Below are 20643 nucleotides of genomic sequence, written 5' to 3' on the forward strand. Positions count from 1 at the left end.
CCGGGATCTGCTCCGGGGGGGGGCAGCGCCCACGGGGGGCTCAGAGCTGCTGTCCCCGCAGGATCCCAGCGCCCCCCGGGCCCGGCCAGGCTCTGCCCTGGGGCCCCGCGAGGAGCCTGGCCCCACTGGGGTCCCTGCGTGGGGCCGGGCGGGGGCTGGGGGTGAGACCGGGCTGGGGGGCTGGGAAAGGGGTGGGTGGGAAATGTCTGTGTAGCCCGGACATGGCTGGGGGGGGAAGAAGAGCAGGTGACCCCCGAGGAGCGGGGAGAGAAAGGGGGCGCTGAGATCCCCTCGGATTTACCGTTGCCTCTTCCGTGGGGACCCCCCTCCTCTCCCGCCCTGCCCCCTTTCTCCCTAGAGAGCAACGAGCAACACCCAGGGTGACCAACCCCTTCCCTCAAACCCCTGAGAAGTTCCCTGTTCCCCTCCCTCCATTGTGCCTCATTTTCTCTCCATTTTACCAGTGTCCAGCTCTCACTTTGGCTGGTGAGGGGTTGAGGGGTATCTGGGATCCATGGCCAGGGACTCTGCGGACTGGGTGCCAGGAAATATCTGGTGGGCCCCTGGCTGGGTTTGTGGGGGTGTCTGGGGACCCTGGCTGGGGGGTCTGGGCTCTGGGTACTGGGGGGTGTCTGGGGGCTGTTACTAACCCTGATCCTTCTCCCTGATCAGTTTGTGCCAGAATCCTGGCTCCAAGCACTGCCAGGCAGTCCCTGGTCAGGCCCAGTTACTGTGATAACTTTCTAGCCACTTATCAAACACTGTGAGGTGAAATCACTGATTTTTCTTTTCTCCTCTCTTGAAAACTGCAGGAACTTCCAGTTCCATTGGGAATATTCATTCCCTCCCCCCCAGCCCTTATCCTAGGTCTGGGGGCAAGGGAGGTGGGAAGGGGGTCAGCACTACCACACGATGGTCTCTTCCACAGCATTTTAGACTCATTCTTTCTGAAATCTGGTTTCATTGAGACCAATTTTATGCATCCAAAGCAGTGAGCTTTAGCTCACGAAAGCTCATGCTGAAATAAATTTGTTAATCTCTAAGTTGCCACAAATATTCCTGTTCTTTTTGCAGATACAGACTAACACGGCTGCTACTCTGAACATTGAGACCAATGTTAATCCAGAGTCACTGTATGGAAAGACAAGGAGTGACTCAAGAAGGACAGTGGGGCAAATGGGATCAGCAATTCTCCCTGTGAGGAGGGGCGCTCATTAGCTGCTCTCCCCAGAGAGCTAAAGGAGGGAAGCTGCTTAGATGCTCTGTCCCTCTCTGCTCAGGATATTGGGGTTCAGCTTCTTGGGTCAGACACTGCAGCCTCCATTGTGATCTGGGAGGCCAGGTTTGGCAGCTGCTGCTACCCCAGTGGGGTTCTGTGCTGGTAAGTGACCTTAGTTCAAGCTTCTTTTCTGTCCAGCCCAGGGGATGACTTTCTCCAGCTCGTACTAGCCCCTTGTGGGAGACCTGGGCCCTGTTAATACCAATTCTACCACAGACTCCAGGTAACTGAAAGACCTCAGGGAAAGTGCTGGGGTCTGGCAAGAAAGTGACTGCACAAACAACCCCTCCTCATTTCTACTCCCATTAGCAATTTCCAGGAGAAAATCCAGCCATGGGAGAGCAAAGCCCCCAGGAATGGGACTTTCCCAGCCAGAGGGGCAGGGAGAGAGGACAGAGGAAGCGGAGACTGAAAGTGGTAGTGGGAAAAATGAATGTGAGGGAGAGATTTCCAGCTCTCTAGTCCACTCAGACAAATGTATTGCTGCATCCCGGGGCAGAACCACTTTCCAGTGAACAAAACAAGGATCAGAGAGAGGAAAAGCCAGTTCCTGACTCCATATTCCCTTGCTAGGGTGTGGCTGCTGTAGGGTCAGCGTCCGAGGGAATCCTCCACAGTGACTCCTTTGGTTCTGCTCTTTTCTAGCCTTGTGATCAGAGACTTTGTTATGAGGTGAGGAGAGGGAGAAGAGAGGTTAAAAATCTCTCTGTGGGCTTAGCCTGGCAGCAGGGGCCAGGTCTACAGTGTAATAACATGCTTGATCTCTTTCTCAGCATGGCAGAATCTAGGGTGTCTGTCTGCAGGGAAAGGGCCTGGGAGAATCATCTGGTGAAATTAACTAAAGCCTGTTCTGAAACCCCCACAACTGTCCTTCTCACCCAGACAGGTGGTAGAATGACATCCTTTTTTTGCTCCAGCTCATCCCATCCTCCCATGGGAGAGGGAAGAGAAATGAGTGCATGGAAGCCTGTTAAGGTAGGAATTATTGGGAGGTTGCTAGTGGGTTCCTGCAGGGCGGGAGAGAGAGACAGCAAATACACCACAGATGGGAAGATTTGCACAGTCTGGTTTGGAGATTGGAGCGGGGCAGGAAATGCACAGGGTGGGGAAGGGAGGAGGACAGCTTGAGATAAACCTGCTGGGAGTTGTTTATTAAGTGGCCTAGATTCTAGGAACAGACCCATGAGATTAGGTGGTGGAAATACCCTAATTTGTGAAACTGAGAATAACCCACCTTCATAGAGCTAGTCAAACTGACCAGACTCCCAGTGCTAGAGCCCGACCTGACTAACCAGCGGCTGCTGTGAGATATGAAGGGGGCATCCATCAGTGAGGTTTAGGGGAGCTGCCCCGCCCTTCATATCCAGCTCCTCACGATGAGGTTATTGGGCTTCCTACCAGGGAGCTCTCCCTGGACCCTGCTAGGGCCTCCATCTCCTACATCGGTCGGTGACTAGTAGGAGAGTGAAAAAAAGGGGCTCTCTCTTGGTCCCCTTAACGTGGTGTTTCCAGGATGCTTTTTGCGAGGTGGGGGTGGGACTCTGTTAACTATGATCCACCCAGAACTTGCATTTAATTGACTCCTCTCCCCCACAGAGAGTGGGGCTGAGAATAGGACATCACGTACTGAGTGTTGGACTCTTGCTCTTTCAGGGGCCGGTGACCTTCGAGGAGGTGGCTGTGTATTTCACCAGGGAAGAGTGGGCTCTGCAGTACCCCACTCAGAGAGCCCTCTACAGGGATGTCATGCAGGAGAACTATGAGAATGTGACCTCATTGGATAAGAATTCCCGTCCCCTTGGTTCTTGGAATAGGAAATGAAGAGATAAGGTTCATGCCAACCCCACAATGCCACCTCTACTCTGCCCTGTTTCAGCATCACCCCAATATGACAGTGACACACACACACTGCCACAGGCCCTCCCCTGCTGCAGAACATTTTGGAAACAGAGCACAGGAGCCATATCGCACAGTGTCAAATAGCTCCTGTTTGCTCAAGTGAACTTCTTTGAGATGGGACGACCATATCTGCATGGAGTATTCAAGATGTGATCGTACCATGGATTTATATAGAGGCAAGAAAAGATTTTCTGTCTTATTGTCTATCCCTTTCTTAATGATTCCCAACATTCTGTTCACTTTTTTTCACTGCTGCTGCAGATTGAGTGGATGTTTGCAGAGAACTATCCACAGTGACTCCAAGGTCTCTCTCTTGAGTGGAAACGGCTAATTTAGACCCCATCATTCTGTATATATAGTTGGGATTATGTTTTCCAATGGGCTGCAGTATGTGTTATCCTGACATCTAGTACTGCTGAGATCCTGAATTCAGTGATATCCCTGCCCTTCTTGTTCCCTTTCTCCACCCAACCCCACCAGCCCATGCTTCCTGTTCCCAGCTTCCCCAGGACTCTCTCACTTTGTCTCTGTCTCTGGACCTCTCTGTCAGCAAGCAGCAGTGCCAAGGAGACTTGCCCTCTCTCTGGAGTTTTTGATTTCTGGGACATGGATTTACCTTCTCTGTGTTTTAGGAGACTCTTTGAAATTGAGTGTCTGTGATATTAACCACAGTGCAACCTGGACTGTTGAACAGCTCTGTCCCCTCAGTTCCCAAGCTGGGGTGCCTTTTCCACTGCTCTACTGTGAGAGCAGCCACTCCTGGGCAGTTCACATGCAGTCTCCACCATGTAACTCACTCCTAGCTACATAGTTTTGAGTGCTGCTAGTCAGTGACTCACAAATTACAGTACCTCACAGGAGATCCCCAGAAAATTCTCTGCTCCCTGACTTTCCCCAGAAATGTGCATCTTCCCCTGTCCAGCACACTCCTGAACAATGCAAGCTCACATGAAGTCTGTCATTTCATCAGTGGAAAATGACGTGCGCCAGCCTTGTTATCCCAGATGAAGTTTCCAACACACTTTAATACAACCACACTGCTTAGATAAACAATAAAACAAGATTGTTAACTATGAAAAAAAATTTTAAGATACAGATAATGAAGCATAAAGCTCAGAATTGTTTACAAAATAAATGCAAGATAAAACACTGAACTAATGTTTAAGTTAACAAGCTGAAACGAATTCAAGGCAAATGTTTCTCTCACCCTGTGCTGAGACAGGCTGGTTTTCCTTTTAGCCAGGACTCGGCCTAACCCACCTCTGCCACCCACGTTCAGTTCTTCAGGAGTTGTCATGAGCAGAGGGAAAGGGGCGAAATAGAGAGTCTCAAGCATTTTCCTCACCTCTTTTTATAATTCAGTCCTTTGTACTAGAAACCACTTCAATTCTCAGCTCAGTTACGGTGACAGGCTGTCTGTTGGAGATGTGAGAATTGTGCGGGAAAGTCTACAGAAAGAGCTTTGGAGGTTTGGTCAAGCTAGTAGGCCTAAAGTATTAGCTGAGCTTGTTTCTCTGTGTAAAGGGCAGAGAAAGGCAAAGTGGAATGGAAAGTCCCCAAATTGAGGAACAATGGCTTTGTGTGCCGAAGGGGCCTAAGTAGGTGAAGTGGAAAGTTCCCAAACACACTGATTTGCAGTAACCAAGATTGTGAAACATAACCACAGTGGAAGTGTTAGAAAAGTCAAACCACAAACTAGACTAGAAATAACAATAAAAGGAGAGGCCGGATATGAAAAACTGATTGTTCAGCTTGCTTTTGACCTGCATCATATTTTGCAATATATTCCAAATAAGGTAATTAATGTGCAGCCTATGTGTCATTGTTTGTGGTTTTAAGCTTTAAAAGGCTTGTGTGATTTTTAGCTCAGGGGGACAGTATTCCAATAGCTGTCGCCCCCTGCACGCTTGTAACCAAGAAAAGAGCCTCAGGCTGAGCTGATTCAAAATCAGTCATGTGGTCATTTTCCACAACAGCTTCAAGAGGTCCCTGTGATGGAATGTAATTGTCTTCTTCACACCTTCCCCCTGCAGGTGAATGGCTGTTTGACCAGCTGTTTGCCTTGCTGTCTCTGAGGAACTGGTCTGTGGGTGTTCCCCAGAATTGTAACTTTTTCAGTAATATCATACTGTAAAATCTCGTAACTTTACATACAGTTACTACACATTTTAACAGGAGAATAATATTCAGTAGATTATGGGTTTTCAAATGATACCTCACAAGCCATACTGTGTACAAAATTGATCATAATTTTCTAGAAGAGTGAACACAGGGGTACAGACTGACACAGTGTCTGTGTGTGTGTTCCCAGCAGATATGTGAGTATTTCAATCCCTCTAAGCATAGTGTTCAGCATCTTCATGGACCTGGGGAACTGGTCCTGGAAATTCACTGGTTTACCAAGTGTGACACTGTATGGAATTGTGAGACACTTTTGGTATTAATAATAAAATAATAAAATCTGATAAAATTGCAATGAATCGTGCTAGATATGCCATGGAAGGTGTCAGTGAAAATGTTATGATTTTCCAAGTATGATCATTTTGTTTCTATGTTTCTATCACCTTTGTACTTTGAGTTATAGATATGTAGGATATATCTGTATTTCCAGACTTGGGCAGTGTTTCTGGGTGACACCTCCAGACATATTGGCATCAACACTGCCTAGCCTGTTTGATGGCCCATTGAGGGTCATCAGCTGTACAATGAGCCCGTGGAAAGGATCAAGGGTATACACCTATTGAGTCAGCAAGACATTCCCGGGTAAGCCTGTGTACTGAGACCTCCAAAGCTTTTCCATGCCATGTGCTGTGAATCTTATGTTTGGGACACAGGAAGAACAAGCCACATGGCAAAAGGAATATAAAGCGCAGCTGCATCATCTCCATCTTGTCTTCAATCCACCTTCCTACTTCTGGAGCAACTTCTCTACAAACTAAACCCTGGAACAAAGGACTGAATGACCCATTCAAGCTGTGGATGTGTTCCCGACAGACTTTCACACCGGCAACTCACTAATACTGCTAAGAACCTGATCTATCTATTTTGGAATGTATCTGACTGCTTTCCCATTTAACTTCATTCTATCTTATTTCGTTTAAACCTTTAGTTTAGATGCTAAAGGATTGATTGGGAATGTGGTATTTTGGGTAAGATCCAAACCTGTGCTGACCTGGTAACGTGGCTGACCTTTGGGATCAGAAGATCATTTTGTTTATGTGAGCAGTTTTTAAATAATCTCTCACTGTGCTGAATCTAGGTGCTGATTGGGAATCAGAAAACTGGGATGCAATAAAGGGGGCTGTGTGATTTCTTTTTTCAGCTTCTCGATAACCCGTGTGGGAGATCTCTTTTTCAGCCTGCCCTGATCTTGGCATTTTCAGTGAGAACTGCCTCTGGCCCACCAGGTCACACTAAGCACTGAAGTTAAATTAATAGAATGTGTTTTATGACAAAGTCTTATAAAATCAACTGAACTCCTTTGTTTTCTTTCATCTCAGCAAGGTTTCCTGTTACCCAGCCTGATGTGATGTCCCAGCTGGAACAAGGGGAAGAGCCGTGGGTCCCAGACCTCCAGGGCTCTGAGGAAAGAGAGATCCTGAGAGCTCCCCGCACAGGTGAGAAAACATTAAACCAACTCACAATCTGTAAGTGCCTGAAGGAAACATCTGGGATGCCCAACAAAGCCCTTGGGATGTCTCTCAGTTCATTATTGTCCCTAGTAGGTGTTGTATCCTCAGGGTAAATATAGCTCATGGCTTCCTGTAGATCTTAGGAGACACCAGGCATTAGCTTCCTCCCTTCCCCCTGCATATTTGGATGGGATGTGAAGGCTGAATTCATCCCCCTCCTCTGTCCTATTTAGGGGAAGAGTTTCGGGGAGTTCAGTTCCTGATTTTTATTTGACCTGTCTTCAGCGCTTGTTTTGGTTTGGTCTTCCCCTTTCCATCCCTGTTTGAGATTTCTGTCTCTATCACAGCAGGTGATGCAATGGCATGTGAGAAAGAGGAGCAGAATTCTCAGAAGGAAAATGTTGAGCAAGTGGATAAACACAGAGCATTATCGCAAAGATCGTAAAGGAATGTGTCCAGGAGTAATGAGCAGGGAAACTCCTTTGAGATTCAGCACAGACCAGAAAGAGAGCAAGGAAACCAGCCAGGGGACAAATTGGATAAATGTATTTCCTGTTGGGGAACTCAGAAGGTCCTCATGGAAACCACAACACAACAGGAAATCCTTAGGCGAAAGAGAAAAAAATACATGCAGTAAGTGTGAGAAAAACTTCACTCACAGATCAAGCCTTTCTGTTCATCTGAGAATCCACACAGGGGAGAGGCCCTACGAATGCCATGAGTGTGTGGCAAAACCTTAAATTGCAGCTCAAACCTTTCTAAGCATCGGAGAATCCATTCAGGGGACAGGCCCTACAAATGCAGTAATTGTGGGAAAACCTTCACTCACAGATCAGCCCTTTCTGTGCATCAGAGAATCCACACAGATGAGAGGCCCTATGAATGCAATGAGTGTGGGAAAAGCTTCACTCACAGATCAGCCCTTTCTAGACATCAGAGGATCCACACAGGTGAAAGACTCTATGAATGCAGTGAGTGTGGGAAAACCTTCAACCACAGCTCAAACCTTATTACCCATCAAAGAATTCACACAGGGGAGAGGCCGTATAAATGCTGTGAGTGTGGAAAATGCTTCATTAAGAGTTCAGCCCTTTCTGAGCATCAGAGAATCCACACAGGGGAGAGGCCCTATGAATGCAGTGAGTGCGGGAAAACCTTCTCTTGGCGCTCAGCCCATGTTAGCCAAAAGAGAATCTGCAAAGGAGATCAACATTGTAAAAATCTCTAGGGCTATCAAGACTTTCTTTTCTTTAATACTTTTCCTGATTCCCACATCGTAACCTTTAAAGCTCTTTGAACTGTTTGCAGCACCGTTATTCCTCAGCTTGTCCAGATGAGTGGCCCATTTTTGCCTTTTGCAGTTCGCCCTCTTTTGAGATGGACCTATTTGTCCTTTCTATTGTCCCACAAGTAATTTGACTGTGCCCTTCCTATGAGGAACCAGGGAGCATCACATTTATACCTTTCCTCCTATTGCAAAGTTATTGTTAGAGTCACCAGTGATACAGATTGTATCATTGACAGTTGTTCTCACATTGCCCTGGGTTGTGCTGAAGAGCAGTTATATTGGGAATTTTTCAAATTAGATGTAAATGAAGAGGAGCTGGGGCAGGAAAAAAGTGTTATTTCAGCTTCCGTGACACTGGAAGTAGATGAGGTGACTAAAAGATTCCCTCCTTCCCCTTCAGTGCAGAACTGTTATCTTTTGCCTGAGCCATGCAGAGTTTATGTTCATCGCATTCTATCCATCCACTTCTCAAAGTGTCATGTAATGAAGCATTCTCTGTTGTCTGTGCTTACAGATGATGTTTTTACTACTTTAATCCTATATCAGAATCGCTGTGACGGGAGATGAGTGTCAAAAGTCCTGGGAGGGGAATTCAAATGGATCCCAAATAGAGTGTGATCATTTAGAGTTTAAATCTCAGGTTCCATTTATTGTAAAGCCATTTCTGGCAAGAGGGGTGTTTTTCCCTCATTATGGGGATGCTAGGATACTAAACATTTTGTAAATAACATAACTGACTATGGAGACAGGGATGAGGGAAGCAGGTTTGAATGGATCAGAGGACAATGTGGTGGGAGAATCTCTTGTCCCGTTTCTGAATAATCAGATGTAACCTGCTCTAGAATTTCACTTGACGCTTTCTTTGTAATGTATTCTCTCTCTGTGATATGGGTTTCTATCTTTCCTGAAGGCTGTGTTTGGTCACTCAATTGGATATTAGTTCAGTTTGATAGGATGTAGCTCATATTTATTGAAGAATTTAAGACAATGACCCTTTGCTAAAGTCCTCATTTATGATTTCAGCTTTGCTTTTTCCCCATCCCTCCATGATGACATGGAAAAAGCTGAAGTGCAGTTCTATCAACAGGAGAGAACTCTCTAATTTACTGGACAGGCTAACAAAGAAACAGCAGTGATTTCAAATCTCCACTCAGAAATGGTGAACAACAGCACAACCCCAGCTAACTGAAGGAAGTGCATATGATCACAGTATATTTCAGTTGTTTAAGGTAATATTGTCTCCAATGATCTGGGAAGAGAATTCCATGGTAAGTGGTTTTGAACTAGGCAAAATGCTCATGTGTTTGGTTCCCAAAGCATTTGTAACTCAGGCCCTACAGAAGATCTCTCCTAGCTAATCCTGGGATATGGGAAATGCAGCCGTTCATGACACAGATGTTGAGGAAATAGAAGTGGAGTTTTTGTCAAATTTATCCTTTGTAGGTTCTAAAGATGTGTATAAAATAAAACCAGTGTTGAAAATATAATATCTTCAGAAAAATGCCCATTTTTTAATAGAATCTCCAGCTCTGGTAACTAACGAAGATTCTGATCCAGGCCTGTATCCAGTCCCTTTCCTGGACCTGTGCTACTGAATTAAAGAAAAGCTTGGCATGTTTCAGGGAGCCATTCCTCATTAACACTGCTGAGATTTTAAGTGGTTTTGTAAAGGATTCTACTTCAGAGAAGTGTAAATTTCCCCTTTCCAAGACCCAGGATTTGGAAAGAGCTGAAGTTGAAAGAGTCCGCACCCAGTTCTTGGTTTCCACCCCAGTAAAGGAAGCTATGGTGACCCAAGGAAAATTGTTTGTACAACTCCACTTCATACTTCAGTGTCCCTGATTACACTTCCAAAGTATGCCAGGGTTAGATTGAGAACAATCATTTTTCACTGTTTGGATGCAAAGAGAGAGTGCTTTATAGGACATTCCTTCCCTGTGGATCCCAGACTGACTGCCTGGTTGGGTAACAAGGACTTTCAGGCTATAGAAATGATGGTAACCAATGAGGCAACGAATTTGTCAGCCTCCGATTTCAGGTTTCCAGATATTCGCATGTTGAGTCCTGATACTATGGTTTTGTGTCTGACGCTGTGGCTACACAATGAAGCTGATGTTGGCACAGCTGCACCAATGTAGCTGTGCTGCTGTAGCACTGCTATTACGGATGCTCTAAGCCAATGGGAGAGATTTCTCCCATCGGACTTATTAGTGCAACCCCTGCAAGCAGCGGTGGCTTTGTTGGCAGGAGAAGCTCTCCTGATCATGTAGCACTATCTACACAGGGGGTTAGGGCCATGTAACTACGTTGCTCAGCTGTGTGGATTTTTCACACCCCTAAGCAATATAGTTATCCCGATAAATGTCTTTAGTGTAGACCAGGGAGGTTTCTCTTGTGCTTTATGCATTTACATTACTTCTCTACCTCCTCCTACTTTGAAAGATTAAAAAGTGTGAAAAGAGAGGTATTATTCTCCATGATGCAAACATTCCGACATAGAAGACCCCTTCTACAAACACATATGGCAGAAGATCCTGAGATATATGAACTCACAGAAGTGGTTGGGACCTACGTTGGGACAAACCACAATAAGAACCAGGGTTCAGTTGTTGGCAATGGAGATTAAAAGAAAACTAACATATATGACAAGAATTTGCGATCTTTGAATATTGTGATAGACCCAGACCAGCTGATACAGCAGAATAGCAGAAAACAGATAAAGTGGCCACTGGATTAACAGTTTTCTGTTCCCTGACTGAGCAGAGAAGGGGCTGCTCCAGGTTAATGAGAACACCTGACTCTAATTAACCTGCAAAGAGTCAGGTGAGGCCATTCAGTTAATGTGACCACCTGATTCTAATTAAGGCCTTGCTGATACTATTAAAAGGGCTCACTCCAATCAGACAGGGAAGAGCCAGGGAGCCAGAGGTTAGGAAGTGCGGCTGAAGGGCTGGTTACTGAAGACATCCTCAGACCATGGTTAGAGAAGCCCTAAGGTAAGGGTGAAGAAGGGAGAAGCAGGAGAACTGTGAGAAAGTGGCCCAGGGAAATGTAGCAACTCTGGCAGTGAAAGGTTGGCTGCCAACAGCTGCTACCATTAGGGTCCCTGGGCCGGAACCCGGAGTAGAGGGTGGGCCTGTGTTCCCCCCAACCCACCACTACAGGAAAATCTCCTGAGAGGGGAAATCAGGCCCCTGTCAGGACAGGCGGCTGAACAGAGACTGTGGGAGTTCTCTCACCAATCTCCTTGCAGACCTATGATGAAAAGGGCTCAGTAGACTGTAACCCTAGCCCTAAAGAGAGAAGGGCTGTGTGGAGGGTCACAGTGAGCCACTGAGGCTAGCATAAACTGCCTAGAAGTGCAGGACCCATGGGAGCAAGGTCAGAGCTCTGCCACAATATGTTCTTGTTACCAATTAAAATGAAATTATAGGTGAAGTTATTGATTAAAGAGTTAGAGACTGTGTGATAATCTGAATTATTTTGGAAAACTGAAAGTTGTCTTGCTTTTGTGTATTGTTAGTCATACAGGAAATGATGGCTAATCTTGAAAAGTTAATTTGATTCTAATTTACCCTGGTTCCTCAACTGTTGCTACAGCTCTAGTACCCATCAATGCAAAGACTGAGAGAAATGGAGAGTTCCAACCATTGTCCTTTTAGTATCTTATTGTTCCTCCCTCTGTTTTTTGTGCTGGCCTTTCTCTTCTATCATTTTCTGATTTTGTTTAGTTGGTAACAGTTGGTTTCCATCACTCAGGCTTGTTTGTTTAAATCTCTATCCGTTGTGAAATAAACTTTTTGCTTGTTCGAGAACTGTACTCAAGTGCTGTGTGAGATACCGTAGCAATGATCTACAGTAAAACTAGTAACCTGGGATACTTCAGGAAGAGAGGATCTGGAATTTCACTGAGGACCTGGTGATCCAGGCTCGACCCCAGAGGTGGACACATTGAAGGAACTCAGAAGTTAGGGTGGCTGCTGTAGCTCAGAGGAGGGTCCTTGAGTTCCAGCAGGCTGGTGAGTTTGGTCACTAACATCCAGCTGCCAAATGCAAAACTCCCTCTTCCTTGTGGCAGGTGACAGCAAGGAGACTCACAGTCCTCAATACCCTGAGAAGGGTCGCAATGTGTCTCTATGTTGATCCACCTGTCAAATTCGCACAGGGAAAGCTCCCAATAGCACAAAAGTCTGCCCTATGAAATCATGGAACATGTGCACTTCGCTCTGTGAAAGCATGTAAAGAATCCAAGCGCTGGAGGACAGGGTTTGGGTCCAGAGTGACCTAGACAAATTGGAGGATTGGGCCAAAAGAAATCTGAGGAAGTTCAACATGGAGAAGTGCAGAGTCCTGCACTTAGGACGGAAGAATCCTATGCACTGCCATAGACTGGGGACTGACTGGGTGAGGGGGGATTTGATAGCAGCCTTCAACTACCTGAAAGAGCAGGATTGTGGGCTTTCTCGTGGCCACTTTTGCTGGGCTGGGCAGGCAGCCTGGAAGCCTTTCTAGAAGAGAATTGGGAACTGAGTTAGAAAACCAATGTGAAAACCAGAACCTCAGGTTTAGACTTGTTTATTTATATTATTAAATCTTCAATTCTAGTGTCACAGTCAATACAATTGCTTCAGCCTGATAGTTGCCCAAAGGGAAACTTAACTTCTCTGCAAAGGGAGTGGAGAGAAAACACTTTTCAGAGTCCAAGAGAGACAAGGCGAGTGAGGGTAAGCGCTTGTTGAGGACCAACCTCTGTTGGTGAAAGAGACAAGTTTGGAGATAACCCAGCACCCTGCTTCAGTTCTGTGTAGCCTGAAAGGTCGTCTGTTTCCTAAACAGCAGTTAGAACATAAGAACAGTCACACTGAGTCAGACCAGTTCATCTAGCCCACTGTCCAGTCTTCTGAAAATGATCAATGTCAGGTGCCCCAGAGGAGTCCTGGGACCAACATGGATCCACCACTACCACAAACAAGGTTAAAAGTCAATGCACATGGGAGAACCATCTTGTGTTTCATTCCTTATGTGCTAGTCCCATCGTTCTGCTATCTCCTTTTCTTCCTTTCTGTTAAAAGCTTTGGTGTTTTGCACAGAAACATTATTTCCTCAGGAGAGACCCAAGAGTGGTGGATGCATTCCAGTACCAAACAGTCACTAGAAGGAGGCAGACAAAGGCCTTTAGGATGAGGCGTCCGTCACTGTCCAAAGATCATCTCCCTCCTGCAAGTCACTGGCAGCCTGAATTTGTTCCTTATCCTCCCAGAGTCTGGGGGCTGGAATCAGCACTACCCAGCCCCTCCGTATGTAGCAGGAACAAACAAAAAGCTGGTCTTTAAAACAAGCTGTCCTTTTCCTTCTGAGGGAAGATTTTTCTGTGACTGAAGTTGAGCTTCAGTTCCCCTCTCCTGGGGTGGGGCCAGCTTCTACTGAGCTCTATTTTCACCTTTGCCCCCTTTCAGTCACTCTGGGATCCTAACTCTGCTCCCAACTGTCAGGTAGCTTCCAGCCCATCCACCCTGCTCACTAACTCTGTGGTCAGGTGTCACCCCCTTTGCCAGCACACAGAGCTTGCAGGAAAGCTAGTGCTATTAGATGGATTGGTGGTATAGTGGTGAGCATAGGTGCTTTCCAAGCAGTTGATCTGGGTTTGATTCCAAGCCCATACCATGATGGCTTTTTCTCTTCTGTTGTTTCCTCATCTGAAAGTGGTTTAATTTCAGTCACATTGTGCTACAATCACATTATCAATAGAATCAGAAAATAAATGTCTCAAAGCCCAGCAGGTCATACAGGATGGAGGCATACAATGGGCTGAAATGTGTTATCTGAGAAAGACAGAACATTTGGAAATCTGCATCTCCCATCCCCTGGCCTTCCGTGTTATGATTCCAGCTCCGTGAGCTGTTCGTATGATGTTCCTGCATGATGGGGAAAAAAGTTTTCAGTCAGTTTTTGCTCCTGCAGATTCCTTTGCAGTTACAATTATAATGACATGAACAAAAGGGAAGCAAAATAAAAATAAACCCCAAATTGCAATACAGGTGGGGAAAGAGAAGATCACAGTTAAGCCAAACACATCAAAATAAAAATTAATACTAGAAGGGGAAGGGGAAGAGATCAGGTTTGTGGAGATCCCCTTGACATTTGAACTCAAATTGTTAGATTCAAATTTCAGACTTGACACTGGAAAACCTGCAACTACCTGTCTCTCTGAACACCTGTGATGAGCAAGATTGAGTTGGGACACCTGTTCTGCTTCAATCATTTATTGTCTCTATGTTCTCTCTTTCTTCTCCCCCCAATTCCTCGTATCCAATATCTCTACCTGTCTCCTCTTGCTCCCTCTCCCTCTGCCCTTTCCCAGTGGCAGCGGCTCGCAGGGCTTCTCCCCTGGTAGCTGGTGCTCATTATCAATCAAATAAATCAAAACACTTTCACCTGCAAGTGGATTTAGCCCAGGACCCTCAGAGTCAGCAGCTGTTACCTCCCCAGCTCTCTGGTCAGGTGTCCTAGCACTGGAAGCCTCCTGTGTAGATCCTAAAATAGCGTTTTTGCAGCAGGGGGCTGAAATATTGGAGCAGACATTGTAGCTCCACTGTTATTTTATTTAATTGCTTCAAAACAGCAAGTGTAGAAAGTCTCCTAAGTGCCAGGCTCTCTGCCATGGGAACAGCTGCCCCTGCTCTGCAGGAGTCTGTGCGTTCCACCCAGCAACGTACAAACCTGCCCCGAGCTGAAGGGGGGTCAGACAGTGACGGTAACACAAATCTTCAGACTGTTAACCCAAGTACTTCCTTTCTTGAACACAGGACGTGCCAGTCACCTGTTAGCCATGGCGTTATCTTCATCTTCAAATACCTCTCAGGACATTTCACGGAGGGAGTGAACCCCTCCAATGGCTCCCTGTTGAGGCGTTGTACCGTACCTGCCCCTGGAGACTGTCTGGTTTTATACTCTTAGAGCTTTTTCTCTTCAAACCCCTTATCCCGATCTCTGGGCCACCACCGCATTTCAGAGTTTAGAATTTACTCTCATCTCCCTCCTATGGCACTTTCCATGTGAATGAGACAAAGCAATGGGGGGAGCTCCGTGGCTAATGAAAACCGGTGCGTTGGGTGAGGCCTGAGCTCATAACCCCAGCAGTGCGCCTCCCTCACTAGCCAGGTGTATCCCTGTAGGTGCTTCATAGACAAGCTTGGGAAATAGGCAGTTACCTGTGTCTGTGATTAACAAAGCTGGTGGCCAATTGAAAGGCTGGTGGTTCAAACCCAGGTAAAGATAGAGGTGCTTGGCTTTTTTGTGAAGAGAATCCAGTACATTTTAACAGGTAGAAAAATGCCTCAATTCTGGCCTAGCCTCATTGGAGAAGCATAAGGAATAATTTCACCAGATGTGTTGGTGGTATAGTGGTGAGCATAGCTTCCTTCTGAGCAGTTGACCGGGGTTCAATTCCCCGCTACCACACTGAGGTGCTGTTCTCTCAGCTGGAAACTAGTTTAATTTCCATCACATTGTATCAGGTTACCAATGGAATGAGAGAATCAATGTCCTGCAGGTCATTAAACACCCAGGGGAGGAAGAAAGGGGCAGGACTATACTGTGAGCAGGTGGAGTCATCCTGGTATTACAATGTTTGGTTTTTTTTCCTTTACTTCTCTCTCCCTTTTAGACTCAGAGCATTTAAGGTTAGAAGCGACCAGTGTGATCATCTAGTCTGACTTGCTGCACCTTGCAGGCCAAAAAAGCCCACTCACCCACTCCTGTAATAGACCCGGGAGGGGAGGCAGCTCTGTGCTCTGCCCCTATCCCAGGCAGCGCATGGAGGCCCTCTGTCCCCCTCCCACCCCCAATGGGTGTGCAGAGATGTGCCAGCAGCACTAAGGTGGCTCCCTGCCCACTCTGCCTCTGTGCCACTTCCAGAAGTGTCTGGCATGTCCCAGCATCCCCTGGGGTGGAGGGAGTGTCTCCATGTGCTCCCTCTGCCCCCAGAACCAACTCCACAGCTCCCATTGGCCACGAACTGCAACCAATGGGAGCTCTGGGGGCCACGCCTGCAGGCAGCAGCACATGGAGACTCACTGTCCCTGCTGACCTGGGAGCTGCTGTCACAGGGTTGTGTGTACCAGTCACTTTGGGAGTTGCAGTGCCCCAGGATAAGCACCACCCCTCCTGCACCCCAACCCCCAAGCAGAAAGCCAGCATCCCACACCCAAATTTCCTCCCAGAGCTTTGCTTGTCTTCCTTTCATGCAGGACCATCCTTCCTCTCCTGGGTTGCAAGTAGCTATCCCTGGGAAGCCAAGAGGCAGGCACAGGATCCTACCTCCCAGCAGCCAACCGCCCCTCCCTAGACTTTGCAGCATGAATGGTGGCACCCAAATCCTGTAGCTTTCCTCTGCTGATGCCAAGGCTCTTTCTCAGCTCATTTCCCCACCCTCTGTCTTGCAGGGGTTCAGTTTATCACACGTACATGCCAGTGGCAGTACTAGGAACTTTGCTAGACAGCCAGGGAAGCTTGGAGAAGTAAGCAATTTTGTTTCTGCCTGGTTTTGAACCAGGGACCTTTTGCGTGTTAGACAAACGTGATAACCACTACACTACAGAAACTCTGTCAGAGGACTCTGCCCCTCCCTTCATAAGAGTATAAGAATGGCCATACTGGGTCAGGACAAAGGTCCATCCAGCCCAGTGTCCTGGCTGCCAACAGTGGCCAATGCCAGGTGCCCCAGAGGGCGTAAACCTAACAGGCAATGATCAAGTGATCTCTCTCCTGCCATCCATCTCCATCATCTGACAAAAAGGCTAGGGACACCATTCCTTACCCATCCTGGCTAATAGCCATTCATGGACTTAACCTCCATTAATTTATCTAGTTCTCTTTTAAACCCTCTTATTGTCCTAGCCTTCACAACCTCCTCAGGCAAGGAGTTCAACATGTTGACTGTGCACTGTGTGAAGAAGAACTTCCTTTTATTTGTTTAAAACCTGCTGTACATTAATTTCATTTGGTGGCCCCTAGTTCTTATATTATGGGAACAAGTAAATAATTTTTCCTTATTCACTTTCTCCTCATCATTCATGATTTTATATACCTTTATCATAACCCCCCTTAGTCTTCTCTTTTCCAAAATGAAAAGTCCTAGTCTCTTTAATCTCTCCTCATATGGGACCCATTCCAAACCCTAATCATTTGAGTTGCCCTTCTCTGAACCTTTTCTAGTGCCAGTATATCTTTTTTGAAATGAGGAGACCACATCTATACGCAGTATTCAAGATGTGGGTTTACCATGGATTTATATATGGGCATTAATATATTCTCTGTTTTATTCTCTATCCCTTTTTAAATGATTCCTAACATCCTGTTTGCTTTTTTGACTGCTGCTGAACACTGCATGGTCATCTTCAGAGAATTATCCACGAGGACTCCAAGATATCTTTCCTGATTAACTGTAACTAAACTAGCCCCCATCATATAGTATGTATAGTTGGGGTTATTTTTCCCAATGTGCATTACTTTACATTTATCCACATTACATCTCATTTGCCATTTTTTTGCTCAATCACTTAGTTTTGTGAGGTCTCTTTGAAATTCTTTCACAGTCTGCATTGGTCTTAACTATCTTGAGCAGTTTAGTATCATCTGCAAACTTTGCCACCTCACTGTTTACTCCTTTCTCCAGATCATTTATGACTAAGTTGAATAGGATTGGTCCCAGGACTCACCATTGGGGAACACCACTAGTCACCCCTCTCCATTCTGAACACACCGATGAGCGAACCTGGAGAAAGTGATGGCAGTCCTTCAATAGGTCAGCTGGTAGAGCAACGGACTGGAGCTGGAACTCAGGAGGTCATCCTTATGTTGTCCTTCTGACTCCAGCTTGAAGGAGATCTTCTTTTTCTTACCCTTGCTGAAAAAGAGCAGGAGAAGAAAGAAAGATCAGGTGAGTCAACTCTTGCTTGGGAGCCACTCACTGAAAATGTAAAAACAAAAATGTAAAGCCAAAAAAGACTTCAAAGCCCACCAGGCCCAACCTCTCTTCTAATATGGCAGAAAAGCCACACATCTCCTGTCTAGGTAGGGACATCCTATTGCCCCACAAGAAGTGGAAGGTCATGTTCAGCCTCAGCAGCACTCGTGGAGCAGGAGGAAATACATGGCTGAGGAAATTCCCTGTAGCCGAAAGATAGGTCTTGAGCATCACAGCTTTGTAGGTAATTAAAAGGTTCACTTACGCCACCGGCTGAGTCATTCCTCACAGGCCAGCAGCTGCTTCTCCCAGTTTGCATTCCTCACTATATACCCAACTAAATGCTAGAAGGTTCAGCTCATCAACCTGCCCACTCTTGCAGCCCTCCTCTTCCACCCTGACTGATGGGGGGAATATTGAGCCTCCCTACCTTAGGCCCTTCAGCATTCCTGGGGAACATCAACATGGCCCAAATGACTTTGGGCCAGTTGGTCAACCAATAGGGCTGCCTCCTAGGCCAGGCTGCAGCCCAGCTTCAGGACTCAGAGAAAATGGAGCTCCCATCCCTACCTACTGGACTTCAGGCACGGCCAGCCTTCTGGATCAAACATCCCCTCTTGTGCTCAAGTCACAACAGCTAGCAGGCAAAAGACAGGCTTTCATATCATTTGAGAGAGCAAGACAGAGCCTTGGAAGACCCAGCAGGATTAGGTCGCACAGGAATTGTCCTCAGATCCCACTGAGAATTCAACTCAGATTGCAGGATTCAAAGTCCTGAGGGCTGCTCTTACACCATGGGACCAATAGGGAACCCCCAGATCTCTGCTGAGTTCTGGTGTGGATGACCCTGCGGGTGCAGCCCTGCATTTGCTCACCAAGTTGGCATGTAACAGTTTGCTGCACTCCTAGAGGCCTTTCTTAATCCAGACTGAGAGGCCAGTGGGCATGTGAGGAAGTTGCCCCTTCCGTCCTAAGCAGTACATGGCCCTTTCTAGGAAAGACCAAGTCCTGGAGAAAAAAAGAGTGTTGTGAAATAACACCTTGAAGAGATGCCTTTTTCAGTTGTTGGAGGAGTACCATACAGGGAAATCTCCCCTCTTCAGCTGACCAGGGACTTGAATCCTGGACCCTCAGATTAAAAGTCTGATGCTCTACCAACTGAGCTAGCCAGGTTCACAGGAAAAGGGGCAAGTTTGATGCAGAAGAGAAACTAGTCAAGAAAAAGAGGGCAGAAAATTTGCTACTCTTGCTTCTTTAGCAGCCCTAGGCCAATCTTGCTCCTCCATCTGGTGCCCAGAGACATTCTTCTTTTTTTAGTTCAATATCAGATCCAGGAGAAAACACGGTTATACAAAGCAAAATAAAATTGACCTATCTCATGCAGTCGTACATTGACCTTTATTCAGACTGAGTGTAAGGGAGGGCCTCGCTTCCAGATCAAACATGCCCTCTTGTGCGAGTCACAACAGCTAGCAGGCAAGAGACAGGCTACCGTGTCACTGGAAAGAGCAAGATGAAGTTTTGGAAAACCCAGGATAATTAGCTGGCAATTAAAAGATCCTAAAGTTCTACTAGGGTTTGAACTTTGATTTCAGGATTCATAGTTCTAAACACCAGCCCTTACACCATGGGACCAGCTAAGCATGTCAGACTTCTGGCATGAAAGACTCTGTGGGGACAATTTTTTCTGTCAGGGAATACCCAGTGGGAACATGCCTTTCTGACCAGTCCTACATTTGCTCAAAAAATCACCACACAGCACTTTGTTGCAGGCCCAGACGCTTTTCTTCCTCCAAACTGCAATGCCAGTGGACAGGTGAGGAAGTAGCACCTTCAGTCCCAAGCAGTAAAGGGTCCTTCCTAGGAAAGGCCAAGTTCTGAAAAGGAAAAACTGAAGTCAAAGAGAGCCCTCAACAGATGCCTTCTGAAAATCTTGAGAGATTGTCTTTCTACCTGGCCAGGGATTTGAACCCTGGACCCTCAGATTAAAAGTCTGATGCTCTACTAACTCAGCAAATTTCATGCAGAACAGAAACTGGTCAGAAAATTAGGGCAGGAAACAATACAGAAAACCTGATGCTTTCGCTCTTTTAGCAGTCCTAGCCCCAGCCTACTCCTCCATCCGGTGCCCTGAGGCCTTATTCCTTTTTTAGTTAAATAGCAAATCCAGGAGAAAACACAGTTATACAAAACAAAACGAAATCACAACAGAAATGTCATTGGAAATACAAAAATTAAAAAAGGAAAATGCAATTCCCATCACTTTATCATGTCTGGGCCTTCCTGTATCAAGAGCACCTGCTAAGGGCCTTGTGTGCTTACGAGAAACCTGGAGAAACTCATACCACAGCCTGAACATGAAACTCAACTGCTCCCAGGTGCTGCAGTAAAACCCTTTCCCTGCTATGACGTTGCACTCCGTATGATTTTATTAAAATATGCTAATGAGTGTAAATATAATGTAACTGGAGTATGCTTTATGCATGTAAGGTAGCATTACAAAGTTTATAATCTACTGTGTGTGTTCATCGTATTTGTATGAACCGATCATTCTTGTATCTGAAACTAGAAATATGAA

The 20643-nt window shown here is 46.2% G+C and overlaps 1 protein-coding gene, 1 long non-coding RNA gene and 2 other non-coding genes across 4 annotated transcripts in view; 2 read left to right on the top strand and 2 right to left on the bottom strand.

The window, feature by feature from the left end:
• The first annotated feature begins 5346 nt into the window (after positions 1-5346).
• LOC127039497 (uncharacterized) lies at positions 5347-7525 on the top strand. The gene is made up of 3 exons (XR_007771062.1): positions 5347-5941; positions 6679-6795; positions 7158-7525. It is a non-coding gene; the product is annotated as an uncharacterized LOC127039497 (long non-coding RNA).
• A 39-nt stretch (positions 7526-7564) lies between these two features.
• Positions 7565-20643, top strand: part of LOC127039732 (zinc finger protein 345-like) — a gene marked incomplete at its 5' end in the record, with an annotated part of 237333 nt that continues 224254 nt past the window's right edge. The window contains one exon of the mRNA XM_050933590.1: positions 7565-7760. Within this exon, the coding sequence (XP_050789547.1) occupies positions 7565-7760 (196 nt within the window). The remainder of the gene's footprint in view (positions 7761-20643) is intronic.
• On the bottom strand, positions 16629-16701 carry TRNAV-AAC (transfer RNA valine (anticodon AAC)). The gene has a single exon. It is a non-coding gene; the product is annotated as a tRNA-Val (tRNA).
• TRNAK-UUU (transfer RNA lysine (anticodon UUU)) lies at positions 19166-19238 on the bottom strand. Its single transcript has one exon. It is a non-coding gene; the product is annotated as a tRNA-Lys (tRNA).

The sequence above is a fragment of the Gopherus flavomarginatus genome, chromosome 23 (assembly GCF_025201925.1).
Source record: "Gopherus flavomarginatus isolate rGopFla2 chromosome 23, rGopFla2.mat.asm, whole genome shotgun sequence".
Taxonomy (NCBI): Eukaryota; Metazoa; Chordata; order Testudines; family Testudinidae; genus Gopherus; species Gopherus flavomarginatus.